The sequence below is a fragment of the Cynoglossus semilaevis genome, chromosome 14 (genome assembly GCF_000523025.1).
Source record: "Cynoglossus semilaevis isolate Cse_v1.0 chromosome 14, Cse_v1.0, whole genome shotgun sequence".
Lineage (NCBI taxonomy): Eukaryota > Metazoa > Chordata > Actinopteri > Pleuronectiformes > Cynoglossidae > Cynoglossus > Cynoglossus semilaevis.
In genome coordinates this window covers 204,665-229,095 of record NC_024320.1, presented here as the reverse complement: position 1 = coordinate 229,095, position 24,431 = coordinate 204,665, and the positions used below count along the sequence as shown (strand labels likewise).

General features: G+C 39.9%; 1 protein-coding gene across 8 annotated transcripts in view; it reads left to right on the top strand.

The window, feature by feature from the left end:
- Positions 1-24,431, top strand: part of LOC103389024 (voltage-dependent N-type calcium channel subunit alpha-1B-like) — a 138,931-nt gene that overhangs the window by 101,401 nt on the left and 13,099 nt on the right. For 3 of the 8 annotated variants that reach the window (XM_025062023.1, XM_025062022.1, XM_025062018.1), the window contains 25 exons: positions 11-216; positions 1,019-1,160; positions 1,289-1,418; positions 1,847-1,906; positions 3,056-3,162; positions 4,147-4,167; positions 6,481-6,577; positions 7,657-7,817; positions 7,959-8,096; positions 8,690-8,891; positions 10,754-10,918; positions 11,042-11,152; positions 12,632-12,715; positions 13,831-13,947; positions 14,966-15,031; positions 16,163-16,254; positions 16,343-16,493; positions 17,073-17,200; positions 19,089-19,185; positions 21,165-21,270; positions 21,392-21,499; positions 22,667-22,773; positions 22,873-23,075; positions 23,366-23,501; positions 23,884-24,003. In XM_025062023.1, coding sequence (XP_024917791.1) covers positions 11-216; positions 1,019-1,160; positions 1,289-1,418; positions 1,847-1,906; positions 3,056-3,162; positions 4,147-4,167; positions 6,481-6,577; positions 7,657-7,817; positions 7,959-8,096; positions 8,690-8,891; positions 10,754-10,918; positions 11,042-11,152; positions 12,632-12,715; positions 13,831-13,947; positions 14,966-15,031; positions 16,163-16,254; positions 16,343-16,493; positions 17,073-17,200; positions 19,089-19,185; positions 21,165-21,270; positions 21,392-21,499; positions 22,667-22,773; positions 22,873-23,075; positions 23,366-23,501; positions 23,884-24,003 — 3,055 coding nt within the window. The other 5 variants (XM_025062024.1, XM_025062019.1, XM_025062021.1 and 2 more) reach the window with 4 other exon arrangements.

Here is a 24,431-nt window from a genome sequence, read left to right as displayed (position 1 = left end):
CTCTCTTTAGGGAGAAGCAGACTGATGCTGAGGACAGTGGCCTCGCCTCCAGCCCTTTACAGCTGATGCACAGTGACCTGAGTCTCAGCGAGAAACAAGAAGATGCAGACAACCAGAAGAACTCCACCAGAGCCAGTCAGGCTGGTCTGAACAACAATGCCATCCACATTCCAGTCACCGTCACCTCTCCACCAGGAGAAACCACCATCATACCCAGTGAGTACAGAGACGCAAATGGTCTTCTCTCTTTTTAGTGTTACAAAGTACCGGAACTGTTAACGGCCGCTTGACCATTAGACAATGTGCTGGTTCTGTTACGTTACATTAGTCTAAAGCAGTGTTTATCCAACTTTTACCAAAATGTTATTATTAAATTCTGTATTTTGCAGAAGATATATTTTCACCAGCAAAGGAAATACAGTTATGTGGTACAATTTAAAAAAATGACAATTTATATTGATAACAATTTTCTCTGATTTACTGCACAGCACTGCAATAACAATACCCCTCAAGGGGACCTAGCCCCACTTAGGGAATCACTGACCTAAAGATTGGTGAAACTTAATCAAAATACTTTTTTTTTTTTTTTGGCAGTATTGTAGCAAGATTTTCAAAGCCAGAATAAATTCAAGATTGCCTACTTTAATATTGTTGAAATGTGTAGCTAATAGCTGAGGAGAAGATTATCCTGTTTAAAGGTAGCTTCTTAAAGCTAGCATAAAATGGACAAAATGAGCTAAATGTTAGCGAGGTTTAAATAGCAGAAGTTGACAAAGATTTGGCCATAATAGATTTAAATTAGCCATGAAGTCAAAAATATAGTTGAAATAAATTGAAGTTAGACACCCAACTGTAATTAAATCAACCCAGGCAAAATGTAGCTTCAATTTAAAAAAAAAATGAATTCAATAAATTACTTTAACGCCACAGGCTGAAACCTTGTGTGAGAATTTTCTACATGAATCCCTACTTTTGTGTCTTCTACTTTTTTTTTCTTTCGAATGTTCATCTGCACCAGTAAACAGCATGGACTGTGACAACTTCCAAATCAGTGAGGAGAAGAAGGATCTAGAGGAGGAGGGGAACTCGGAGGCGGCAGCTAATGGGCCTCGGCAGATTCTCCCCTACAGCTCCATGTTCATCTTTGGCCAGACAAACCCGTGAGTCACTGCTGTGAGGTCAGGGAGAGAAGCAGCATGGAGGGAGCTAGATCATCTGAGTGCAGTGAAAAGCCAAGGAGCTGCAGTTGTAGGTATAACTGACGGTGTGTTCGTGTGTCATTTGTCAGTGTGAGACAACTGTGTCACTATGTGGTGAACCTCCGCTACTTTGAGATGTGCATCCTGGTGGTCATCACTATGAGCAGCATCGCTCTGGCAGCTGAGGATCCTGTACAAGCTAACGCTCCGCGCAACAATGTGAGTCATACTGACGTTTAGCCAGCACACACACACACACGTATCACCATGCTGTATACTTACAAACTAAAATATTAATATTATATAATATATTATATAATAAGATAAGAATAATAAGATGTAATTAGCACGTTAGCCACCAGTGGGTGACTCCCCTAGTTGTCCAAAGAACTATTTAGTAATAAAATAGTGACGCACAGAGAGAGCAATTTTTTTATTTTTATGTAAACTGAAACTTTCTTAAACCAAACCTCATAGAGAAAATAATCAATTTTACATGTTCTTTATCTACCGCCGTGTTCTTGACTGAGTTTAAACCTGTCATTTTCAGGGGTTTTTTTTTTACACTATAAACACACACACACACACTCGCTGTTTGCAGAACCTACTGATCAGTCATTTTGTCTTTTGTCATTGTGTTGTTCCAGGTTCTAAAATACCTAGACTATGTCTTTACTGGAGTCTTCACATTTGAGATGGTGATAAAGGTAAGGGGATCAGACGACGACTGACTTAAGACAAAACACTTACGACATGTTTGTTCATGTTGTTGTAGGACACAGTCCACAGTCCACAGTCCAGTACTAATCTTGGCTCTATTAAATTATGATCCTGTCTCTCCTGGTCAGTCCACTTGGCACTTGTAATCGTCTGTAATTTCCGGATTATTGAACGCACCCCAATATAAGCCCCAGCCCGTAAATTTATAAAATTTACTGGGTATCGACATTGTAACATAAGTTATTTACACATTTTTTTTTTTTTTTACTTTTAATTAAATAAATGCTTTTTTCCGAACAGTGCCAGTAACATGGCTGGTTACACGTTAGCTAACATTAGCTCCGGGGCTAACTCCCTTCATTTTGTGCTTGTCCACAGCAGAGGTAAACAGAAAGAAGTCGGGGTCTTTATTATCAGCCGCACTGACCACAACAGAATATAAACAGAGTTTATACTCCTGTATAACCAACTCACGCTTCAACATGACAGGGGCTCAAACTAGCCTACCAGAAAAGTCATTGATCGCTAGCGGTATGAACTTCGTTAGCTCGTAAAAATCCATAAATTAGCCCCATCATTGTTTAAGCCGCAGGGTTAAAAGCGTGTGAAAACAGTAGCGGTAAATTAAATTATTCACATCCTTCTCAGCCATTAATGGTATTTTTTAAATGTAACAAACAGTTCTAAGTCTTATTGACCATGTTTAAATGATGGCTGTTACAACCTCACTGCCCATGAACTCCGATGCGGCCTTTACTAGGGCTGTGACAGTTCTGAACCATTTGGCAGAGTGAGGACCGATGAAAGGCTCTGTATAAGAGCTAAGCATTCATTTTTTTTAATTTGTTTAATATTCTTTACTTGACAGGATGACCAGAAAAAAAATGTGTAAAAAAGACAAACACAGGGAGAATAAATAGTTTCTGGAGTGCACCATCTAGTGGCTTACTTGAAAAGCTGAGTAACACAGGACAGAGGCAAAATAAACGCATTCAGAATGGCTCTACTATAATGGTTTTGGCCTGAATTAAAAGCCCAATGGGTCATATCTGCCCCCCCCGACCACTGTTTTGCCCCCGATCTTTTGTAAATAAAAACGTTTTTTTTTGTTTTGTTGTGTGACTGTAACGGTGTAGATGATTGACCTAGGCCTCCTCCTCCACCCTGGCTCTTATTTCCGTGACCTGTGGAACATCCTTGACTTCATCGTGGTCAGTGGAGCCCTGGTGGCCTTCGCCTGCTCGTGAGTCCAGCTCTTTGTTCTCGTTGTTCTCTTGTGCTTCTCGCTGGTATTTCATCTGTTGCTGACTCTTTATCTCTGTCTGTGCTGTGTTTCTTCCACTTTTCTCTGTTTTTTCTCTGTGCCCTACCTGCAGAAGCCTCATGGGGTAATTTGCTGTGCGCGTGTCTCTCTCTCTTCGTCCTCCCTCCTGTCCGTCTTCCGGTGTCCTTTCTGTCCTTTTCTCTGTTGTTCAAAGAGAGTGTCCGTCTCACCATTTTAAAATGTTTGAACAAATGTCATATTTGCTTATTTGCTCTGCTTATCGTCATCAGCAGCGTCTCTGATCACAGACTCTGACATTTACTCTGTTTTATCTGCCTTGCCTGGGTTCAATTACCTGCTCTGTATTTACCAGCCCGTATCTGCTGTGCGTGAGCAGGAAGACGGATGAAAACAGAGCAGGGCGGAACCATAAATAAAACGGAGTAAACACCGGCGAATGGAGGACTCGGAGACGTAAACAGGCTGCTGTCAATCAAACAGTGTCAATGGAGGTTTCTCCATTAGTGGAAACTGTCTGATAAAGATGTGTAGTTGTTAATGAGGTGCTAATTGAAAGCTAACTGTACAGCGTGAGTCTCCTGCTCACAGAACCAACTCTCAGACATGGAGGCTGGATAAATCAGTAAACCCCAGATCTTACTCTACAGTAATTATTTATGGATAGGTAATATATTTATCAGAAAATCACAGAATACACTGCGTCAATGTTTACATCCATTCGTCATCCTAACTATAGCCAAACCTCAGTCCAGTGGTTTATTTGATGTTCTTGGTTCTGTCTGCGCTTCGTTCTTTTCTTCACGTGTCAATTTAAAAGGCTGAATAATTTTCAGATTTGTGTTTTCATTTGCTGTTTCTTTCTTCATACTCTCTGTGTCTGTTGTCTGTCTTTGTACATTTCATGTGTGTGGTTTTTTCCTCCAATTGACTTTTTCTCATCAGATCGCAGCAAAGCGTAGCCAGGTGGGAACTGACCTTCCTGTCAAATCAACCTCTTCTTCCTTTTTCCTTTCACGTGTGAACACTCAGAATGCTCCTTTATTAACCTGCATAAATAGGGGTGGGACAATAAGTGACTAATTATTTTAAGTATAAAACACATGCGAAGACATTTTAAAAAAAACAAAACAAATTTGCTAAAAAACGTATTCCACAGAGGGCAGCAGGAAGTTACTGCAAAACAAATTCAAATATGAATAAATATAAATTATATGCGATTGTACTGCAATTGTAAACATTTTAATTAACAAGGACCTTTTAAACCTATTCAACCATGTAATATGAGTTGAACCTTAATCATCCAACGTTCTGGTCCATTGATTAACATGGGCCGAAGGAGGAACACAGTACACATCCCAAAATATAAATTACACTTCTTGGATTCCCACCCCTATTTTCAACAATCACCATCCAAACATGTTTTGGATTTGACCTGCCCTGACCCTTTGACCTTCCTATATATATAAAGGTTACTTTTCCAATATTGGGGCATCGAACCAACAGAGGACAATATTGGGAACAGTGACTCCTAGCTTTCAGAAGACACACATACACTCACGTTGGTTTTTGTGGTTTGTGAGTCACAATTCAAATTTACAAATTTTTCTACAAATATTTGCCTAATCTTAATCTAATCTGACCCTAAACTAAACCCGATTTTTAACCTAACAACAGCTCTCACTTTGTTGATTTTTTTTTAATTTTTTATCTTGATCACGTAATATTCTCTTTTCTCTAATTGGTCGTTGTACCATGTCTCGGCTCTGATCAGTTAAAGATCAGTCACGGTGAGTGACAATGACCTCAGATGCAAGACTGATGAGACACCAGGACACACACACACACATACACACACTTCCTCAGGCTCTTTTGAAAGCTAGGAGCGCCTCTTTGTTTCCGTCTCAGTGTAAATGCTCGTGAGACACTGAGGACTGACACCCACTCTGCAGATATTACTGCATGAACTTGTCATTGTAGCATAAGAGCTGCATGTCATTTTAACTGAATGTCAAAAAGTGGAAAAACTTGAAGGGAAGTGGTTGAGTGCCTGAAAAACCACGAGGGTCTGAAACTTATGGAACCTGTGTGTATGTCAACTTAGATCCAGGTTTAGCAATAGAACTGAACAGATGGTCCATTCACACCATACTGACCGACGTGAACAGGTTGTGGTGATTATATTTAGTCATTTGTGTTGTTCAGCCCAAATCACTTAATCCACATATTATATATACGTATTTTACATGTATTTCTGCCAATTCCTTTTTTCTATGGCAGGTTAAAATCCACATATTATATATACGTATTTTAAATGTATTTCTCCTTTTTTTCTATGGCAGGTTAGATAATTAAAAGTTAGGTTTTTTCTGCTAACGTTTTTTTTTTTTTTTTTTTACATTTTAGTACATTTCTTGAACTATTATTTGTTAAATGTAAGGAATTTTTGCTCAGTTTCTAGGTTTTATACAGTATATTAAAATAAATGTTGATCTTTTGTTAAAAATATAGTTTTATTTTTGGCTATATGTACTGTATTTCTGTGCTTTTTTAACTAAAAGAACTTTACATTTTAAGGGCAAACATATATATTTTTTAAAATAAATGTATTATATATATATATGTATATATGTATATATATGTATATATATATATATATATATACACATATATATACATATATATATGTATGTGTATATATATATATATATATATACACATACATATATATATGTATATATATGTGTATATATATATATATATGTATATATATGTGTATATATATATATATATATATATATAAACTGCTTCCAAACTGGCAAACATGAATAGAATCTTTTTTTTTTTTTAGTTTTAGTTTCTGCTGTGGTGTTGGCTGAAACATCGATCTGTTTACATAATAATAAATCAGCTCTGACGTTTATCTGTTAATGGCACACCATTGTGAAAAGCCCTGTTTATTTTACCTGTGTCTGGTTTATTAACATACAGTACAGTAAGGGTTTGTTTTTACACTCCCACATTGGTCAGCGACTGACGCTGCTCTCAGAGACACAACTGACAGATTGACAGAGTGACAGTAGGGCAAGAACAGCACTAATAGAAAAGAGAAATCAAGAAAACAAAATCCTGTTAGATTTACAGAGAACGTCCATGTCACAGGTTAATGTACTACAGCTGTAGACCTTAGAGGACAAAGTGACAGTGATGATGATGATGATGATGATCACTGCGTCACATGGACTCATTGTATGTCCTCTATCCTCTCTGGCTGCACAGAGGGACCAAAGGCAAGGACATCAACACCATCAAGTCCCTCAGGGTTCTGAGAGTCCTGAGACCGCTGAAGACCATCAAACGGCTGCCCAAGCTCAAGGTGCGATAATCTGTTCCCGCCGCACAACCGGTCGATTGTGAAACAAAAAACTGAAGCTGCTGGTTTTCTGTGATTTCAATCTCATGTCACTGCTGTGCTGGCACTGTAGGGCTCTTGGATAAGGGTTCCCAAAGTCCAACAAACATCCAGGTTCATTCTTTGCTCTAAATGTACTTTAAGAGGAATGTCAGGAACCTCAGAATCCTTTGGGTTTTTCACCCAACATTTCTTTTAAATATTAAGGAACCATATTCATTGACATGATAGGAACATTACTAATAGTCAAATGTTTATGAAGTGGTTCTTAATTTTTTTTTGTCTGCCATGCCCCCCCTTGAGGACAGAAATGTTTTCACGCCTTCCCCCGACCCACACCTCTGTGAATTGAAGTACTATTGAGAACCTGATAAGGTGTATATTTTTATCTGTACAAACCACTGTATGAGTTGCTGCCACCTAGTGACTGGAGGCTTGTTATCATCCAAGCATTACAGCGGCGGGATACTGATGTCCAGTGTGCCATATTCCTTTGGAAGCCCCCAATGCCCCACTTTTTGAGAAGCACTGTGTTACAGATACATTTTGCTAATTTTGTATTAATTGTATTCCCAGTCCAAGTCACCCCTGAAAGGTTAGGGTTGTTGTTGTGACGGTCACCATGGCAACAGCTTTTGCTCTTTCCTTCAGTGGTGAGGTGACTGCTGATCATCTAAAAGTATGGACCTGATGACAGATGAGAAATAACTGGACTACTAGAAGTGAGATGATTGACAAGGATCAGGGTTGACAGGCAGAGCGAGAAAGAGACAACCAGACACAGAGCCGGAGAGAGAGAGAGAGAGAGAGACAGCCCGAGACAGACAGACAGACAGACAGATAATCAAGAGACTGACACTGATATATTCATGTCTTTGGTGAGACACCGATCTGGACGGATCCCCCAAACCCTACATGATCTGGACGATGATATCAGCACAGATTACGGTGTTTCTAGTGACTACGTCCAGACGTCTTTGACTTCCCCTGCAGACTGACTGTGTGACTAAATTGTGTGTGTTCTTTCTGCGTTTGTCCTGCAGGCTGTTTTTGACTGTGTGGTCAACTCTCTGAAGAACGTGCTCAACATTCTCATCGTCTACATCCTCTTCATGTTCATCTTCGCTGTCATCGCTGTGCAGCTCTTTAAAGGCAAATTCTTCTACTGCACCGATGAATCCAAAGCTCTCGAGAAAGACTGCAGGTACATACTCAGTAATGGTTCATCGGAAGTAATGCTTCTTCTCCCAGTTGTTGCCTTTGAATCCTCACCCTCTGCTCAGATGTGCTGACCTCTGACCTTCTCTGCTTCCTCTCCTCGTTATAATCCGTCGTGTGATCACAGAGGTCAGTTTCTAGACTACGACCGGGACAACGTTGAAGCTCAGCCCAGGGAGTGGAAGAAGTACGAGTTCCACTACGACAACGTTCTCTGGGCTTTTCTGACTCTCTTCACTGTTTCCACTGGAGAAGGCTGGCCAATGTAAGTCAGAGGGAGAGAAGAAGACCAGTCTTTACCATTAATTGCCAAGAATATGGCGGCTCACCACACCTCCTCAAGACAACAGTGCAGTATCGACACTCACCACACAAAGAACGAGGGGCGCTGTTTTACACATCATAAATCACTCTCCTAATAATAAGGACTTCTCTAATAGAAACGCTTTTCTGAAATCCAGATCTAGTTAAACTTTGATGATCAATTTTCGCAGGAACATTGAAAACACTCAATCTTTTCATCTCTTTCGTCTGCTACTTGGGTTTTGTCTTTTTTATAAAGATGGAACCAAGGGCTCCTGCAACTGTACACCAGTGTGTCACTGGGTTTGTTTGTTTTTTTCACTCACTACAGGTGACTGAGGCCCAGCGGCCTTGTCACAGTCCCTTCATATCATTCTGTGGTAACTGTGCACAGACAGCAGCGTCACAGCTGTTTATGGAGGATGTAATCAATAAAATCTTAGGTAAAAGTTAGAAATCATTCTGCAGAACCCGAGAGTGGAAAATTCGGTTTCTGTTTGTTTGTTTGTCACAGCTCGCTGTGCTTCAGCTTTTCTCTCTGCTGTGTACTCTCAGGGTCCTTAAACACTCCGTGGACGCCACCTACGAGGACCAGGGTCCCAGCCCAGGCTTCCGCATGGAGACGTCCATCTTTTACGTGGTCTACTTTGTGGTTTTTCCTTTCTTCTTCGTCAACATATTTGTTGCCTTGATCATCATCACTTTCCAGGAGCAGGGAGACAAAGCTATGTCTGAGTGTAGCCTGGAAAAGAATGAGGTGAGGGCCCGGAAAGTCATGAAAGGTTTGCTAGGGCTAGAAACTATTCTTGGAATATTGGAAGAGGCTATTTTCATGAGTATCTCTGTGTTTGTTGGAGGTCAGAGGTCACACTGATCTTTTTGACAACACTTTTGAGCAAATGATGTGAAATGCTGCGTTCCTTCACCCGCTGCACTTCACGCAGACGTTCTGTTCTAATAGTTGATCAGAGAGGATCTCTTCCTGTCGTAACAATCCAACACAATATTTAAAGATTTATTTTTTATTCTGTTTAGGATTTCATGTCTAGCTCTTCTTGCATGAGAGATTAATGTCACTTAAAACACAGTCCACCAATGAAACATCAGCACTAAGGACACAAACATACATTTGAATAAATTGAGTAGCACTAAATTTGATCAAATAAAGCAACTAACAAATTAAAACGTAGCAATAAAAAAATAATTAATTTCATTCAGAACGTACCAGATATTAGCCTTAAATTTAGCAGAACTAGCTCAAAAGGTAGCTAATAATATATTTGAAAATAACCCAAAAACTCTTTTAGCCCAGATATTAGCCTTAAATTTAGCAGAAATATTTGAAAATAACTCAAAAACTCTTTTAGTCCAAATGACCTAAAATGTATAAGAATAACATCAGAGCTACACAAACAGACAAAAGATTTCAACTGTAATTTCTTCAGATAGAAGGTAATGAGAAAACAACCAGTGTCCTATTTTAAGAAAATTAAACTAAAAGCCAATGGCTGAGTACGAAACATCAGCACTAAGGACACAAACATACATTTGAATAAATTGAGTAGCACTAAATTTGATCAAATAAAGCAACTAACAAATTAAAACGTAGCAATAAAAAAATAATTAATTTCATTCAGAACGTACCAGATATTAGCCTTAAATTTAGCAGAAATATTTGAAAATAACTCAAAAACTCTTTTAGTCCAAATGACCTAAAATGTATAAGAATAACATCAGAGCTACAAATAGCCTAAAGAAAATCAGTCTGTAATTTCTTCAGATAGAAGGTAATGAGAAAACAACCAGTGTCCTATTTTAAGAAAATTAAACTAAAAGCCAATGGCTGAGTACGACTTATTAGATTTAAATTATATATGTCTCCATATTGGATAAGTCGTAGCTAAACATTTAGCCGAGATATCTCAAAGCTGACCAATGAAGGACCTAAAAGATAGCCTAAAGGTTGGTCAAACACAAGTATATTAGCTTTACCTCTTCAATTAGCGAAGAAGAATATGTTCAAGCTAGGTACAAAAATAGTTCCACTTTCAAATTATTAAGAATGTTCTCAATTAGTTAGTAAGTTAGTTTATGGATTAGTAGCCAGTAGCTAAATAAAACATAAACGAATGGCTGGCTAAATGTTGTTTTTTTTTTTGTTTTTTTTTTTAAAAAGTGCCTCCTGATTCATAAAACACTAGCCTCAAATACATTTCAAAAATAAACATGATTGGCTGATTAAAAAGAAATCCTTGTTTAGCCTCTACCTCAGCTGAAAGATTGGTACCAGTCCATAGATAATATGGTACCAGGCCGCAGTGGGACACAGATAAACAATTGTTTTTTATTTTTACTAATTTACTTCATTCAAAGACAATCCACTCATTGTTTACTTTCTTCTTTAAAGATAATCATTGAGACTGCAATACCACCAGAAGTCTAAAAAAAAGTTTTCTAGTAGCCAGTAGCTAAATAAAACATAACCGACGGCTGGCTAAATGTTGTTTTTTTTTTAAATTGAATGATCCTTGATGATAATTCAGCGACCGGTCCGCAGTAGCTGTCGGTAGTTTAGAGACGGCTTATGTACAGCATATGTTTGTCTCTGTCTTCAAACAGAGAGCTTGCATTGACTTTGCCATCAACGCCAGGCCACTGACCAGATACATGCCACAGAACAAGCTCTCCTTCCAGTACAAGATGTGGAGGTTTGTGGTGTCGCCTCCGTTTGAGTACGCCATCATGATCTTGATCGCTCTCAACACCGTGGTGTTGATGATGAAGGTGAGAGCAATGTGCTCATTTTTTTTTTATTTCCTTTATTTTTTAATCTTTGTGTCATTTCCTGAATAATCAGTTTTACAAATTTCTGTGGCTGCTTGTCTGTTTTTTTGTCTCTGTCTTCAGTTCTACGAAGCTCCAGTCTGGTACGAGTCCATGCTGAAGTACTTGAACATCACCTTCACAGCTCTCTTCACTTTGGAGTGCATCCTCAAGATCATTGCCTTTGGTCCATTAGTGAGTCCAAACACCAAACAGACACTGTTGTGATTCTGGGACACAGTTTCATTACCATATTTAACCTAAACAAAGCCACAGAGTATTTTCTGATTTCCCGTGAGTGTGAACACACCCAGATTTAACTTGTACTGCTGACAGTCAGAGGTCAGGTGTGTGTGATGACCAGGCAGCATGAATGTGTGCATCATCGAGATAAGGGTTGACCCATACAGTAATACACAGTAGTAATGAAAGAACTCAGTTGTCCTCAAAGTTTTACCACTCTGCTGTCCTCCAGAATACCTCAACCAGGACTGTCAAAACCAGTGGTGTACGGAGATTAATCTGTGCTGGAATTATTCAGATTAAAATGATCAACACACATTATTACACTATTATTTATATTTTCATTTTACTATACATTATGTTATTTATATCATTTTGATGAAATATTGCGTTGTGTATGTCAGTGTTGATCAACAATTTTTGAACAAAGGCTCATATTTTACATTACAAAAATACAATGGTGAACCGAGTAAAAAGTAAAAAAAAAAAAAAGTATTGCAGTAAGCAATAAGAAATATACTGATCTTATCGTTTTAATTTTGCTCCAAGTTTTAATGACACCGATGAACTCACAGTTCAGATCATCTTCAACAGCTCTGTGTCTTTTGTCATGGTTTCTCTAGCCGTCTGCTGCCCCTTAGTAGAAGGTAATTTAATTAGTTCTGCTGCGTCACAGACCAACCAAAAGACTATTTGCAGCATTTGCTGTAAATAAATCATGGTTTTTAGACCAATGAAGTGAGATTAGATACAACACACGCCACGATCTCTCATGGTACACTAATGTGCCTCTGTTACATTTGTCAATCCAGACCAGCAGCAGCAGCAGCAGCAAGACTGGCAGCCTGACTTCATGGCATCCTCCAGTTGTAAAACAGAGAGAAATATTCATGTGCTGCAATAACAAACACAGATAGAGATTTGTGATTCTGGTTGTAAATCCAGAGAGCAGAGAAATCAGAATGCAGGGGATAAATCTTCTCCCAGCGTGAGGCCATCTGGTCTCCAGTACAGCATCTCATCACTGGCTCTGTTCCATTTACCAGGGCTCATTTATGAAATGGCTTTTCTCACACACCACTTGTCTCCACCTGTTTGGCTGTTGGAGGCCGGTGGGTGTGCTGGCGTCTGCTGTGACATCCTCAGGAGATGATCTGATGATCAGTCTGCTCCAGGAGCACAGCTCTGCTCTCTGATCTTCACTCAGTGATAATGTTTGTCTCTGTGAAACTTTATTTTTGTTGTTTTGTTGTTTATAAGACTAAAGCAATTTGGTGAGCCCTGGTATCTTTGAAACACCAGAAGAGTTTTTTTTTATTCGTGGTTGACACCAACATTTACTCAAGTTTACAGATAAATATTTGGATGGTCGCACAGTAAAGGGAGAGAGAGCATCATAAAAACCTACACATTCTCTTCTCTTGTTGGTAGAACTACCTGAAGGCTGCGTGGAATGTGTTTGACTTTGTGACTGTACTGGGCAGCATCACAGACATCCTGGTCACTGAGATTAAGGTAAGGGATCATCTGACAATTAGGTCCCTTATAAAGAAAACAACCACATCAATAAAGGGATGTTTTTCTATAAACATTCGTGTGAGAGACTGAACTATTTACACAGCCAGGCAAATTCATTTTACCTGCTGGAAAACATGTATATTTAATACACAGTATATCAATATTTTAAATGTTTTTTTTTCCCCTTGTGGTCCCAAATTGCAGTCATGTTGTTGGAGTTGAGTTGAGTTGATTTTACACCCACCCACCAGCAGCTGCTCTATCACCTCCAACAACCCCATGTATAGAAAACCTGCATCAAGTCTCATGTAGATCGCCAGTGACTTGTTCAAATAATCAGATATACTCATGGAGTTAGTAGTCTTTTATTTCCTGTCCATTTATCCCACTGATGGTTTTTATGTAAATGTTGTTTTTTTTACTATCTGTTAAAACAAGGCAGCCAAGCCATTGTAGAAGTCGCTGCTTTGCTAAACTCGGTCTCAGTCCTCGGCTCCAGACGTCTGTCCTCAAATGATAAATAAACATTAGTTTGACAGTAAGCACGCACATTCCGAGCAGATGAAACCACAGGCGAATTACTAAAAGACTGAGGCGAAAAAATACACACAGTGTGTGAGCAGAGGACTGAGGCAGAGTGCCGCTGCTTTCTGTCTGCTCTCTGTCCTTCTTCCTTTCACTTGCTCCGTGTCTTCTCTGTCTCCTTCCTCTCGCTGTCTTTGAATCCGTGTGCCTTTTCCATTTTCTGCTCCGTCTCTTCCTGCTGCCTCTGTAACATCTGACGTCTGCAGACGGTGAGTGGCTTTTTTTTTTTTTTTGACAGCTGCTGATTTTTGTCTCCTGTCTGTCGCTGTCTCTGTCCTCAGGCTTCTCCTCCAACATCAGTCATATGTTCTACAAAGAGAAAAACGTGTGAATGTACAGTAATGTAAACTAAAGAAGAATTCACTGATGTAGTGTTTCTCAAGCTTCTTATTTAGTTTTAGCTAAAGCACGCGTTTTTTTTTTACCAGATGACTGCTGGGAAAGGCTCCATGAAAATCACTGACGTTGAATGTTCATGTTTGAGATTATTTCATTTGACCTTAATGTCATTTGTGTCTTGACCACAGGACAAAATGATCAACCTGAGTTTTCTGCGACTCTTCAGAGCTGCTCGCCTCATCAAGCTGCTGCGTCAGGGCTACACCATCCGCATCCTGCTCTGGACCTTTGTCCAGTCCTTCAAGGTTATTGAAACAAACATGAAACACGTTAGAGAGCTGCTGTCTGTCAGGCGAGGCCATGGTATGACTGATGATGTCATCTTCCTACTTCATTCGACTTTTTGTAGACGACAGAGGGCATGTCAAAATCCTTTTTTTTTTTTTTTTTAAGACAACCTAAACGAAGATTAAAGAAGAAGTCACGTGAGGTCAGATAATAATCAGGACATCTATTGGTGCATTAGTCAACTCAGAGAAACAAGTTGAAAAACTCCCTTCAGCACTGTTCCATCGGATGAACTGGTCACACTAAACAAATGTGTTGTAACATAAGTTATAAAGTAGTAATGTTAAAACAGTCCTGTTGACTAAACTGGGACTAAAACCAAAGTTATGCTTTAAAATCAAAGTCAGATTCAGAATGAACTCAGACATAGTGAATTGTATAAAGGGTTAAACTTGTACAGGCCATAATCTAAACAGTAAGACATCAGCAGAATAGAAGTGTTTCCCAAACCTTTTTTTTCCTAGGGACCTGTATTTATAGTTAAAAGTCACAGACACATTTTTGCGACCCAAGTCAATAGACAAAAAAAAGGGTCGCGACCCAATCTTTGGGAAACATCGGAATAGAACATTGTGCAGAACTCCTCTCTGACATTACACACTGCCTGCACACACAGCTCACAGCAGTGAGCTCTCAGACTCTTCTCTCTGACTCCACGCTGTGATGCTCGGCTCTTTAAATCCTCCTGAGACCAGTTGTGTTAAAGAGGCAGAGTCCAGACCACATCTCAGGGATTTGGATCAGCGTTAACGCCAGCGCTGAAAGCTTTTAAAGCCAATAGAAATGGATGGAAGCTTCAGTGTGTTCAGAGGGGGGCATTTAATTACACCCCAGGCGCTCTCTTCCTCTTCTTCACACATTATAAATAGCTGGTTGAAAGAATCCAACATGCTGCTTCAACTCTGAGTGTGTGTGTGTGTGTGTGTGTGTGTTGAACCTTGTTGACTTGTATTTCTCATGGTTTTTGGTCTCCAGGCATTGCCTTACGTCTGCCTGCTCATCGCCATGCTTTTCTTCATCTACGCTATCATTGGCATGCAGGTGGGTATGGACATCAGCTGCACGTGTAACTGGAATGTTCATGAGATAACTTTATACATTTGGTTCATTTAAACGTTGACTTCTGTTTCTCCCGAACTACCAACATCTTTTAAATCATGCAACATATTTTTATAATTAGGGAAAAACTACACAGTGACGTCACTAGACAAAAATGTCACAAAAAAGTTTGCGGATGAATTATAATAATCTTCTAGTTTCGTCACAAAAAAGTTTGCGGATGAATTATCTTCTAGTTTGGTTATTTATTCGAGATTTACTCAGTGTGAAAACTGGGCCTGTTCAGTTGAACGCAATACTGGTGAACTCACAGGAATTGAAGAAAGACATAATATGTCCTTCAAGGGCTTTAAGGTGGTCTGCTTTTTAGTTTTTATAACCTTCTGCTGTCACCTAGTGGAAAAGTAGTGCATTTCTCTAAAACAGTCAAAAATAATGGTAAAATATACATACTGAGAGAGATTTAAAGTCTTAATATTTGTCAACAAAACAGTGTAAAAAATATATATTTACATTGTCCTTTTTACCTTATTACGCTCCATCCTATATGTTGATACATTTCTGCTCAATCGCACTGTATGATGAAAAGCTCAATATTTCTGCTAAATTTGCGATATGGAATATATATTTCCATAATTTCTTTCCAATAAAATAGTAACAGAAGATGTCAACGCCACATAATCTAAATTACAAAGGGAGTTTTATTTCAAGACATGCAGAGGTAAAGGAAAGAAAAACATTTAAAGCTGATTAAACAAAATGAATAACAAAATGAAAAAATGAAATAAACAATGTTTGAATTAGGTTCTGTGTCCAAAGTTTTACTGTGGAATGAATATATCAGTGAACAACTGTTCAAGCCAGAAATAGGAAAACTGAATTATTAATTAATAATCTAATTATCTATTAAATTATCCATTAATATGTATGCATATATATGTAGGTGTGTAAACACCTTCACTCCTAAGGTCTAAACAGACTAAACAGTAATTTGCATTGATTAGCGTGTAGCTATTCATTGTTTTGACTGCAGTCAGACGTATTATTCTTCCCATAAACAACAGCAGACATCTCTACTCCATGTTCACAGATGCTCTTCTCTTTTTGTCGCAGGTGTTTGGAAACATTGAGCTGAACGATGAATCCTCCATCAATCGTCACAACAACTTCCAGACCTTTTTCCAGGCCTTGACTCTTCTCTTCAGGTAAATGACCGACACCTGCTGTTAATGCTGACACTGAGGTCACTCTCTGTTCTTTGACCCCCGCCTGTGTTCCTCCACTGTGTCTCAGGAGTGCCACAGGTGAAGCCTGGCATGAGATCATGTTGGCCTGCCTCAGTAACAGAGCGTGTGATCAACTCTCAGGATCAGTGGGCAAAGAGTGTGGAAGTGACTTCGCCTATTTCTACTTTGTCTCCTTCATCTTCCTTTGCTCTTTCCTGGTCAGTTGGAAGTTAGAAAACACAGAGTTCTCTGTAACTGTATGATGTAGATTAGGATTAACAGATTACTGGTCATTATAAATACTTGCTCAAAAATGTCTCCAGTAGCTGAAATCCTGGTAATATATTCGTTTAAATATAATGAGCCATTACTAGCCCAGTTAGTTTTTTTAGGTTTTACCAAAGTCATTTGAACCTCTCAAAACCCTCTCTTACAAAAATTCCCTAACATAAAATAGTTTTTTTAATACAAGATTAAGATTATATTAGAAACGGATTAAAGGCTAGCCCAAAGACCAGCCAATCTGTTAGTTTGAAAAGGGTTAGCCCAGTGGTAAAAAATGACAAAATACAAATGTCAACAAGATTTGACAAAAGTAGACAAAATTTGGCTTTGAATATAAAATTAACTTAAAACGATAGCAAAAGGAGGAAACAGGTAACCTAGTAAAAGTCGTGAATTTAAATCACCTTAAAAACATAAGTCCTCGGTAACAGTCAAGATTATTTTTATCTTTGATAAAGTAACCTTTTGGATGTGAACATGTCATTTTGAACTTCTTCCTGTTCCCTCGCCAGATGTTGAACCTCTTTGTTGCTGTCATCATGGACAACTTTGAGTACCTCACCAGAGACGCCTCCATTCTGGGCCCTCATCACCTGGATGAATTCATCCGAGTGTGGGCGGAGTACGACCCCGCAGCGTGGTAGGTGTCAGAGCCTAGCTGCCTCCTCACCAGGTGTAAACTGATTTCCCTTCTTTTTTTAGCCCACACAGAAGCATTGAGGCGACAGGAAAGTGTTCCATCAGTGCGATTCTGTGACGCGGAGAGAAGAAGTTACAAAATCGTCTCAGCCACAGCGGCTGAGTGACATTAAGCCTTAGCCTGGTGCGCCGGCAGAGGCTGGTGGTAAACCCCCTGTAGGCTTTGTGGGCTCTAAAGCACATGAGCCAGGTTTCTGCTCTGGGTTCAGACTTCACTGTGGTCCACAGCCCCCTCAGACTGTCAGCGTGAAGTGAAGGGGAACGACAGGAGATTTTTACGTCCGTGATCCTCGGTCTGTCACAGCCACGCTGTTGTAGATTAAGAGTATTGCGTGTTACATTTTCATACATCAGAATATTTTAACATTGAGCAACGTTTTCGCCTGACAGTCTGACTTGTTGCTAAGAAAGCTTAGCGCATGCTAAAAGAGCTACTTGTTTTTAAATACAGGTTTATAAAGTCACAATGTTAAAAAGAATGTTTGAAGAACAACTAAAAATGGTCAGGGTTAAGTGAAAGTGAACGGCTAATTCCGAGGCTAACAAGATGCTAATTTGTACACCAGTGGTTCCTGCTTCTATAGCTGGGGCTATTGGAGGTGGCAGCTACTATGGTCAGAAACATTTAGTTGTTTTTCTAATCTTATAGACAGTTTTATATATATATATATATGGGTGCTTTCTAGGACAAAATCGTTACTTATTTCACTCATGAAACTCTAAATCAAAGACTGGTTTGCTTTGCTAAACAGCTTCGCTCCTAAGGTCTAAACAGACGTAATTTGCATTGATTAGCGTGTAGGTATTCATTGTTTTGACTGCAGTCAGACGTATTATTCTTCCCATAAACAACAGCAGACATTTCTACTCCATGTTCACAGATGCTCTTCTCTTTTTGTCTCAGGTATTTGGAAACATTGAGCAACGTTTTCGCCTGACAGTCTGACTTGTTGCTAAGAAAGCTTAGCGCATGCTAAAAGAGCTACTTGTTTTTAAATACAGGTTTATAAAGTCACAATGTTAAAAAGAATGTTTGAAGAACAACTAAAAATGGTTAGGGTTAAGTGAAAGTGAACGGCTAATTCCGAGGCTAACAAGATGCTAATTTGTACACCAGTGGTTCCTGCTTCTATAGCTGGGGCTATTGAAGGTGGCAGCTACTATGGTCAGAAACATTTAGCTGTTTTTCTAAATACAGTCGCTGAAGAGAGAGAGAGAGAGTAGACCTTTGAGGACAAATACACTGAACCCAGCGTGACACACACACACACTCTCTCTCTCTCTCTCTCTCTTCAGTTTGACTGAACGCTGGGACTTTTTTTTTTATTAACGCCACTCGTGTTTTGTGCGACTGACTTTTTATTTTCTCCTGAAATCAATAGACGGTTGAATATCGATGGAGATGTGAAGATGTAAACAACTCAGCTGTGGTTGAATTCTCACTGAGACGGAGACAGAGTTTAGGTTCATTTTATTTTTCTCTCTTATAAGAAAAACAAATTGAAACAGTGAAGTGAAGAGGAGCAGCTCAACGTTTGTTAAAAACAAAAATGTCAGGAATAGTTTCAGTTTTAAAGTTGCTGAAATCAAAGCTTGATAACTAAGGGTGGAGGTGGCAGCTACTATGGTCAGAAACATTTAGTTGTTATTCTATAATACAGTCGCTGATCTTACAGACAGTTAGCAGCTAGTGTTAGGAGCTAACAGTAGCTGCTAACTACATAGGATGATGGCGTAAAAACAATGGTGTAGCAGACAGCGATGTGAGTCAAATAATGATGTGATGTCATGACTGGAGCTCTCACCTGTCCATGTCTTGTATCTTTCAGTGGGAGGATTGTCTATCAGGACATGTACAAATTGTTGCGTTGTATTTCTCCACCTCTGGGTCTGGGGAAGAAGTGTCCTAACAGGGTGGCTTATAAGGTTTGCAGTTCTGCACACTCTCTTTGGTTCTAAAGGGACTGTGCTGGTGTTGAACTTTCAACTTGCTCCAAAAACCTGCATCAATCCTCAAACCTACTAACCAACTAACCAGCTGGCAGATAACCAGCGTTACTGTGGAAACACAGCTAAACGCAGTTAAAAGGACGACCAGCTGGCAGATAACCAGCGTTACTGCGTTACTCAAACAAAACAAATGAGCTTGTTTTACGAGATGCATTCTTGGTTTTTTGGTCGACACTTTGTTTCCACGTTGGTTACCGCTCCGTAACTGTCCCTAAGCATGGAGAAAAGTGGACGTTTTAAAGTGATAGTTCTACATGGGGAATTGTCTAAGGTACTGACTCAGAACTGTTCAGAACTCTTCCGAGCTCCAATCATTGGTAGTTTCTGAGAAACACCTTTGTCACAGTGTTGCCCTTGGTGAGCAATGTGGTGTTTATCTATTGTTTATGATTTAAGTTCACAAGGATTGTTACAGTTAGTGATGCTGTACCTTCATGAGGACTCCCCTAGTGACAAAATTACACTAAAATCACAAACGTTGTCTTTGAGGTCGAATCAACAACCTCAAAGAGAAATGAGTTGATGGTGAATTAGAAGCTTGTATTGACTTAAAACACTGATTTTCTCTATGGACCTTTGTACTGGAGACTGTTAGTCAGTTTTTATTTGTCCGTTTTTACATGTCTTCTATAGTTTGTTTGAGCTCCGTCAGTACCTCATACATATACACCCAGATACATGATCTATCACTTTAAAGAAATATTCCTCCAAACAACAGAGACTTTGGGCTGAACCTCTCTGATTTCATTAAAAAAAAAAAATCAGACCTTGATGGTAGAGTTTGTCCGTGGAATATTTATTCAGCTCCTTCACTGCCACCTGGTGGCTGTTTACAGAGAATCCACACGGAGCCTCCGTCGTCCTCCGATCCTGAATCTGTAAATCCAGCTTGGATGGACTTCAGATTATTCTATCCTGGAAATCTTACTAACAAAGATTTCTGTGTTTCTCCTTTATTCCCATCATTTCACGTTTCTGTTCAACCCCATTTTCTCCCTTTCCTCCCTGCACCTTCTCCTCTGGGAAACTAACTGCTCCATCCGTCATCTTCCTCTGGGAAGTGGCCGCATGACTTACTGTGATATGTACAAGATGCTCCGTGATATGTCCCCACCACTAGGTTTGGGGAAGAAATGTCCATCCAGAGTTGCCTATAAGGTAGAACCTCTCCCACCTCTTGTATGTGACCTTTCGCACCAGGCCTCTGTCTGTTTGTCAATGTCAGCCTCTCTCTCTCTCTCTCTCTCTCTCTCTCTCGCTGTTTGTTGCTCTTTTATGTTAATTATATTAGACCATAATTAATCATTTTGATAATGTAAGATTTTCCAAAATAAAAAAATCTATCTTTAGGCCTGAACTAATGAAAAACATCAAGTTGTTAACTCTGTTTTTAGGGTTGAAAAGAATCAATAATTCCTTATATATATTTATTATAAAGAATATGTATATTCTAATATAAAACTAAGTAGTAGTTACCTCCATACAGCGCCCTCCTGTGCCATTAGGGGGTTGTGGTTGCGAAAGACTGATCTATCCAACCTAGAAAATTTTACAAAAGAGTTTATTTCTGGTTAGTGTTGATTAAAGGACCTTATTCAAACATTTCTCATTGGCTGTAGTTTCCTCTTCTGTGTTAATGTCGTTTTTTTTTTTTTCTTGTTTATTCTAATGGATTATTCACATGGGTTTTAAATTCTAAAAAATTCTATTTTCATCTGTTTCACATCCTGGCATGCTGCCTGCTAAAGTCTCTTCAGTACAATTATTATTGCATGTTTCTGCATGATGGGAGCGCACATGACCAAACTCTCTCGTTACACCAGTTCTGTTCTACTATTACTATAGTTCTATTGCCATTTGATTTGTTTTTCCTTATCTTCCTCTTCGTTCACCAGCGTCTGGTGAAGATGAACATGCCCATATCTGAGGACAACACTGTCCAGTTCACTTCCACACTCATGGCTTTAATTCGCACAGCGCTGGAAATCAAACTTGCCTCAGGTCAGACACCAAAAACTGCAGTACCCAGAATTCCTTGGAGCTCTTCCAAAGACTGACGTAAAGTCAATGTTGAGTCTTGAGACTTGGTTTAATCCTTTTGTGTGTGCGCGTTTCTTCGCAGGAGTCCTGGCTCAGCATCTGTGTGATGCTGACCTGAAGAGAGAGATCAACAGAGTTTGGCCGAATCTGTCACAGAAAACTGTGGACCTCCTGGTGACTCCACACAAATGTGAGCTCTATTCTCAGAACGTTTGAACTCACTCGCTCGCTGAACTAAAGATAGAGTTTTTATTTTCGCGGTGAGAGGTCTCTGTACGAGCTGGTCCTGTCTTTAAGACTGACCGAGGAAGAGGATGTTCAGTCCTCATAGGTTGTTTCTCACCTAGAGGTCCAGATCTGACTCTTTGTCTACAGTTGATATGTTTTTATGACCATCTAAAACAAATCCTTCATGTCAGTCTAAGGCACACGTGGGCAAACCTTTTGACTTGCGGGACACAAAATTGAACAGGTGGCCGGGTCAGGAGCAGATAGCTGGAGCATTCGTGTGAGCTAAGATAAATAACATGTATAGGTTATGTATCAAGAGCTAAAATGCTATAATGCTTTTGGCATTTCTGCGCCATCTATTAGGGAAACATGGGTATTGCAAGGAAAAGGCAAAGGTATAATGATTATATAATTAAATTATATAATTTGGATACGGTGGCGCTTTGTCTCTGTCATTGGTGGGGAACCCCAGGGTTCACCTCCTGGGCAAGATCGAATCCCTGTTAGGGCAGTTGGTACCTTCCAGTGGACTCACCACCCGCAGGAAGGTTTAGGTCGGGTTGGTACGGTGCAATGTGATTTGGGTGGCGACTGCTGCCCCCGTGACCCGGTAACGGATAAGCGGATGAAAATGGATAGATGGATGTATGGAATTTGGATACGTTTGGCAGGACAGATTAAAAAGCTGAACAGGCTGCATCCAGCCCCCGGGCCTTAGTTTGCCCATGCCTGATCTAAGGTCACTGTAGCAACATGTTACAAACATGGCTCCTTATGTGGTTTTTTTGAAATTATACAAATATCAAGCATGCCTTACACCCATCATCCACTCAGGACCTGAGGTGAAAGCAGAATAAAGTCTCAGCAGGACTTTTGTATCCAGAGGTCTGTTTTGGGGGGCAAGGGCAGAGATGAAGGTTTTCTGAGGACTCCAGATCTGATCTGACTGATGTATAGCCTCCTTATTTACCGCTCACATGGCCCACCTCAGGGCCAAAGGAAGGGTTCTGACATCAAAAATCAGAAGAATGAAGAATTGAAGCCTGCTGTGCAAATAAAAACAATGCCATTTAATTGGCATGATGAGAGACCTGCATCTCTTTCTTTTCTTTCCTCTCTTCTATAGACAACGAGCTGACAGTCGGGAAGGTCTACGCTGCTCACATGATCTTTGACTACTACAAACAGAACCGAGCCAGGAGGCTGCAGCAGCAGCACCCCTCTGGACCGCAGGTACCAGACGGCACAGAGTAACGAAGCCAATATGTCCACAGCTGTAATCATGAGAACCCAAGGTCTGACTCTGTGTGACTGCTTTGGTATGTTCTTCAGAGTAAACTGGGGGCCCTGTTCAGACCGATACTCCCCCTCACTCACCTAAGGGAAGTCGAACCAAAAACCTGCAGCCCCAAACAGCCCCTCCCAGCCAAGGAGGATGAGAAACCAGCAGCACTTCCCACTTCTGACACCCACTGTACCACAAATACCAGCAGAGCAGCTCCATCCACCACCGCATCAACACACAGAGACATCATGTAAGTAACTGAGCCACAAAGGTTCTCTGTGTTTGATGGAACACTCAATTATGAGTCACATTCTCTCCTCTCTTCTTATGCAACTGGCCAGCAGGTGTCATTAGCGGTTGCCTTGGGAACGTTAAGTACAGCAGCTTTTTGTTCTGAGCCTCCTGGAGGAGTTAATAACATCTGAGGCTTAAAATAAAGCTGTGCTGTGACCTAACAATGAAAAAAAAACAGTCTTTGTCTTGATGGAGAAAGAGTTGAGTAAAATCATAAAGAATAAGAGGCTGAAAATGTCTGTGCAGACTGAACCAGAGGAATTGCATCAAACATTCCCAGTCTGGAGACTTTTCCCAGGGAGCTCAACGGCCCAAACCTCAGAGGATATTACAGAGGGGTCAGTCCGAGGATGTGCCGTACACCACCAGAACTCAAGAACAGGTACAAACATGTTAAACCCAGTCCATTGATTTCTATGACATATCAGGTTCCAGACTCACATTGTACTCAGTTCTTTTATAAGTGCCATTTAGTACATTTACATTATCTTTAAGAAGTGCAAACATCTAGAGGGAAACATAAACAATGTCAGTGTCACAAACTGACCATACGAGACAACAGCAGCCTCCTGCTGCAGAATGCTGCCCCCAACAGGTCTAAAAACCTAAAACACTCAGTTTCTCTGTGCACTTTTAGTTTTGTTTAGTTTTTTTCAAAATTTAAACCTCAATTGTCCACTACCTTAATTAAAATGTAATGAATTGTTATATTTGATATATGTTAGAGCATTCTGATTCTCTCCTATTCTCCCCCCTCCTGTCAGGATGTGGTCGATGTGCCTGAGCTTACAGAGGGGGAGAACCTTTCAGATGCAGAAGGATATCCCAACCTGGGCAGCCCTTACAGAGCCGCCTCGCTTCCCAGACTGAACGCCGAGTATTATGTAAGATTTTCACAAAGAATATTTCCTCTTTCCTTTATCTGGAGAGAAGGACGGGCTTTAAAGCTGACATCATGCTCTGCTTTAACAAAGTAGTGAAAAATAGCTGTGAGCGAAACAGAAGCATGGTCTGTGTCTGTCAGCCTACATCAGGTCATCCTGCTGACCTCTGACCTCTGCATGTAAAAAAGAGGAAAACCAAGGCAGAGAAAAAGCAGGAGAATGATATTTTACCTGAAAATAGACACGTAAAGTAAATTTAAACATTTGATACAATATACAGTCAGAGGATTTTCATAAACCAGGTTGGTATCAGAAGAGATAGATGGATGGATAGATAGATAGATCGATCGATAGATAGATAGATAGATAGATCGATCGATAGATAGATAGATAGATAGATCGATCGATAGATAGATAGATAGATAGAT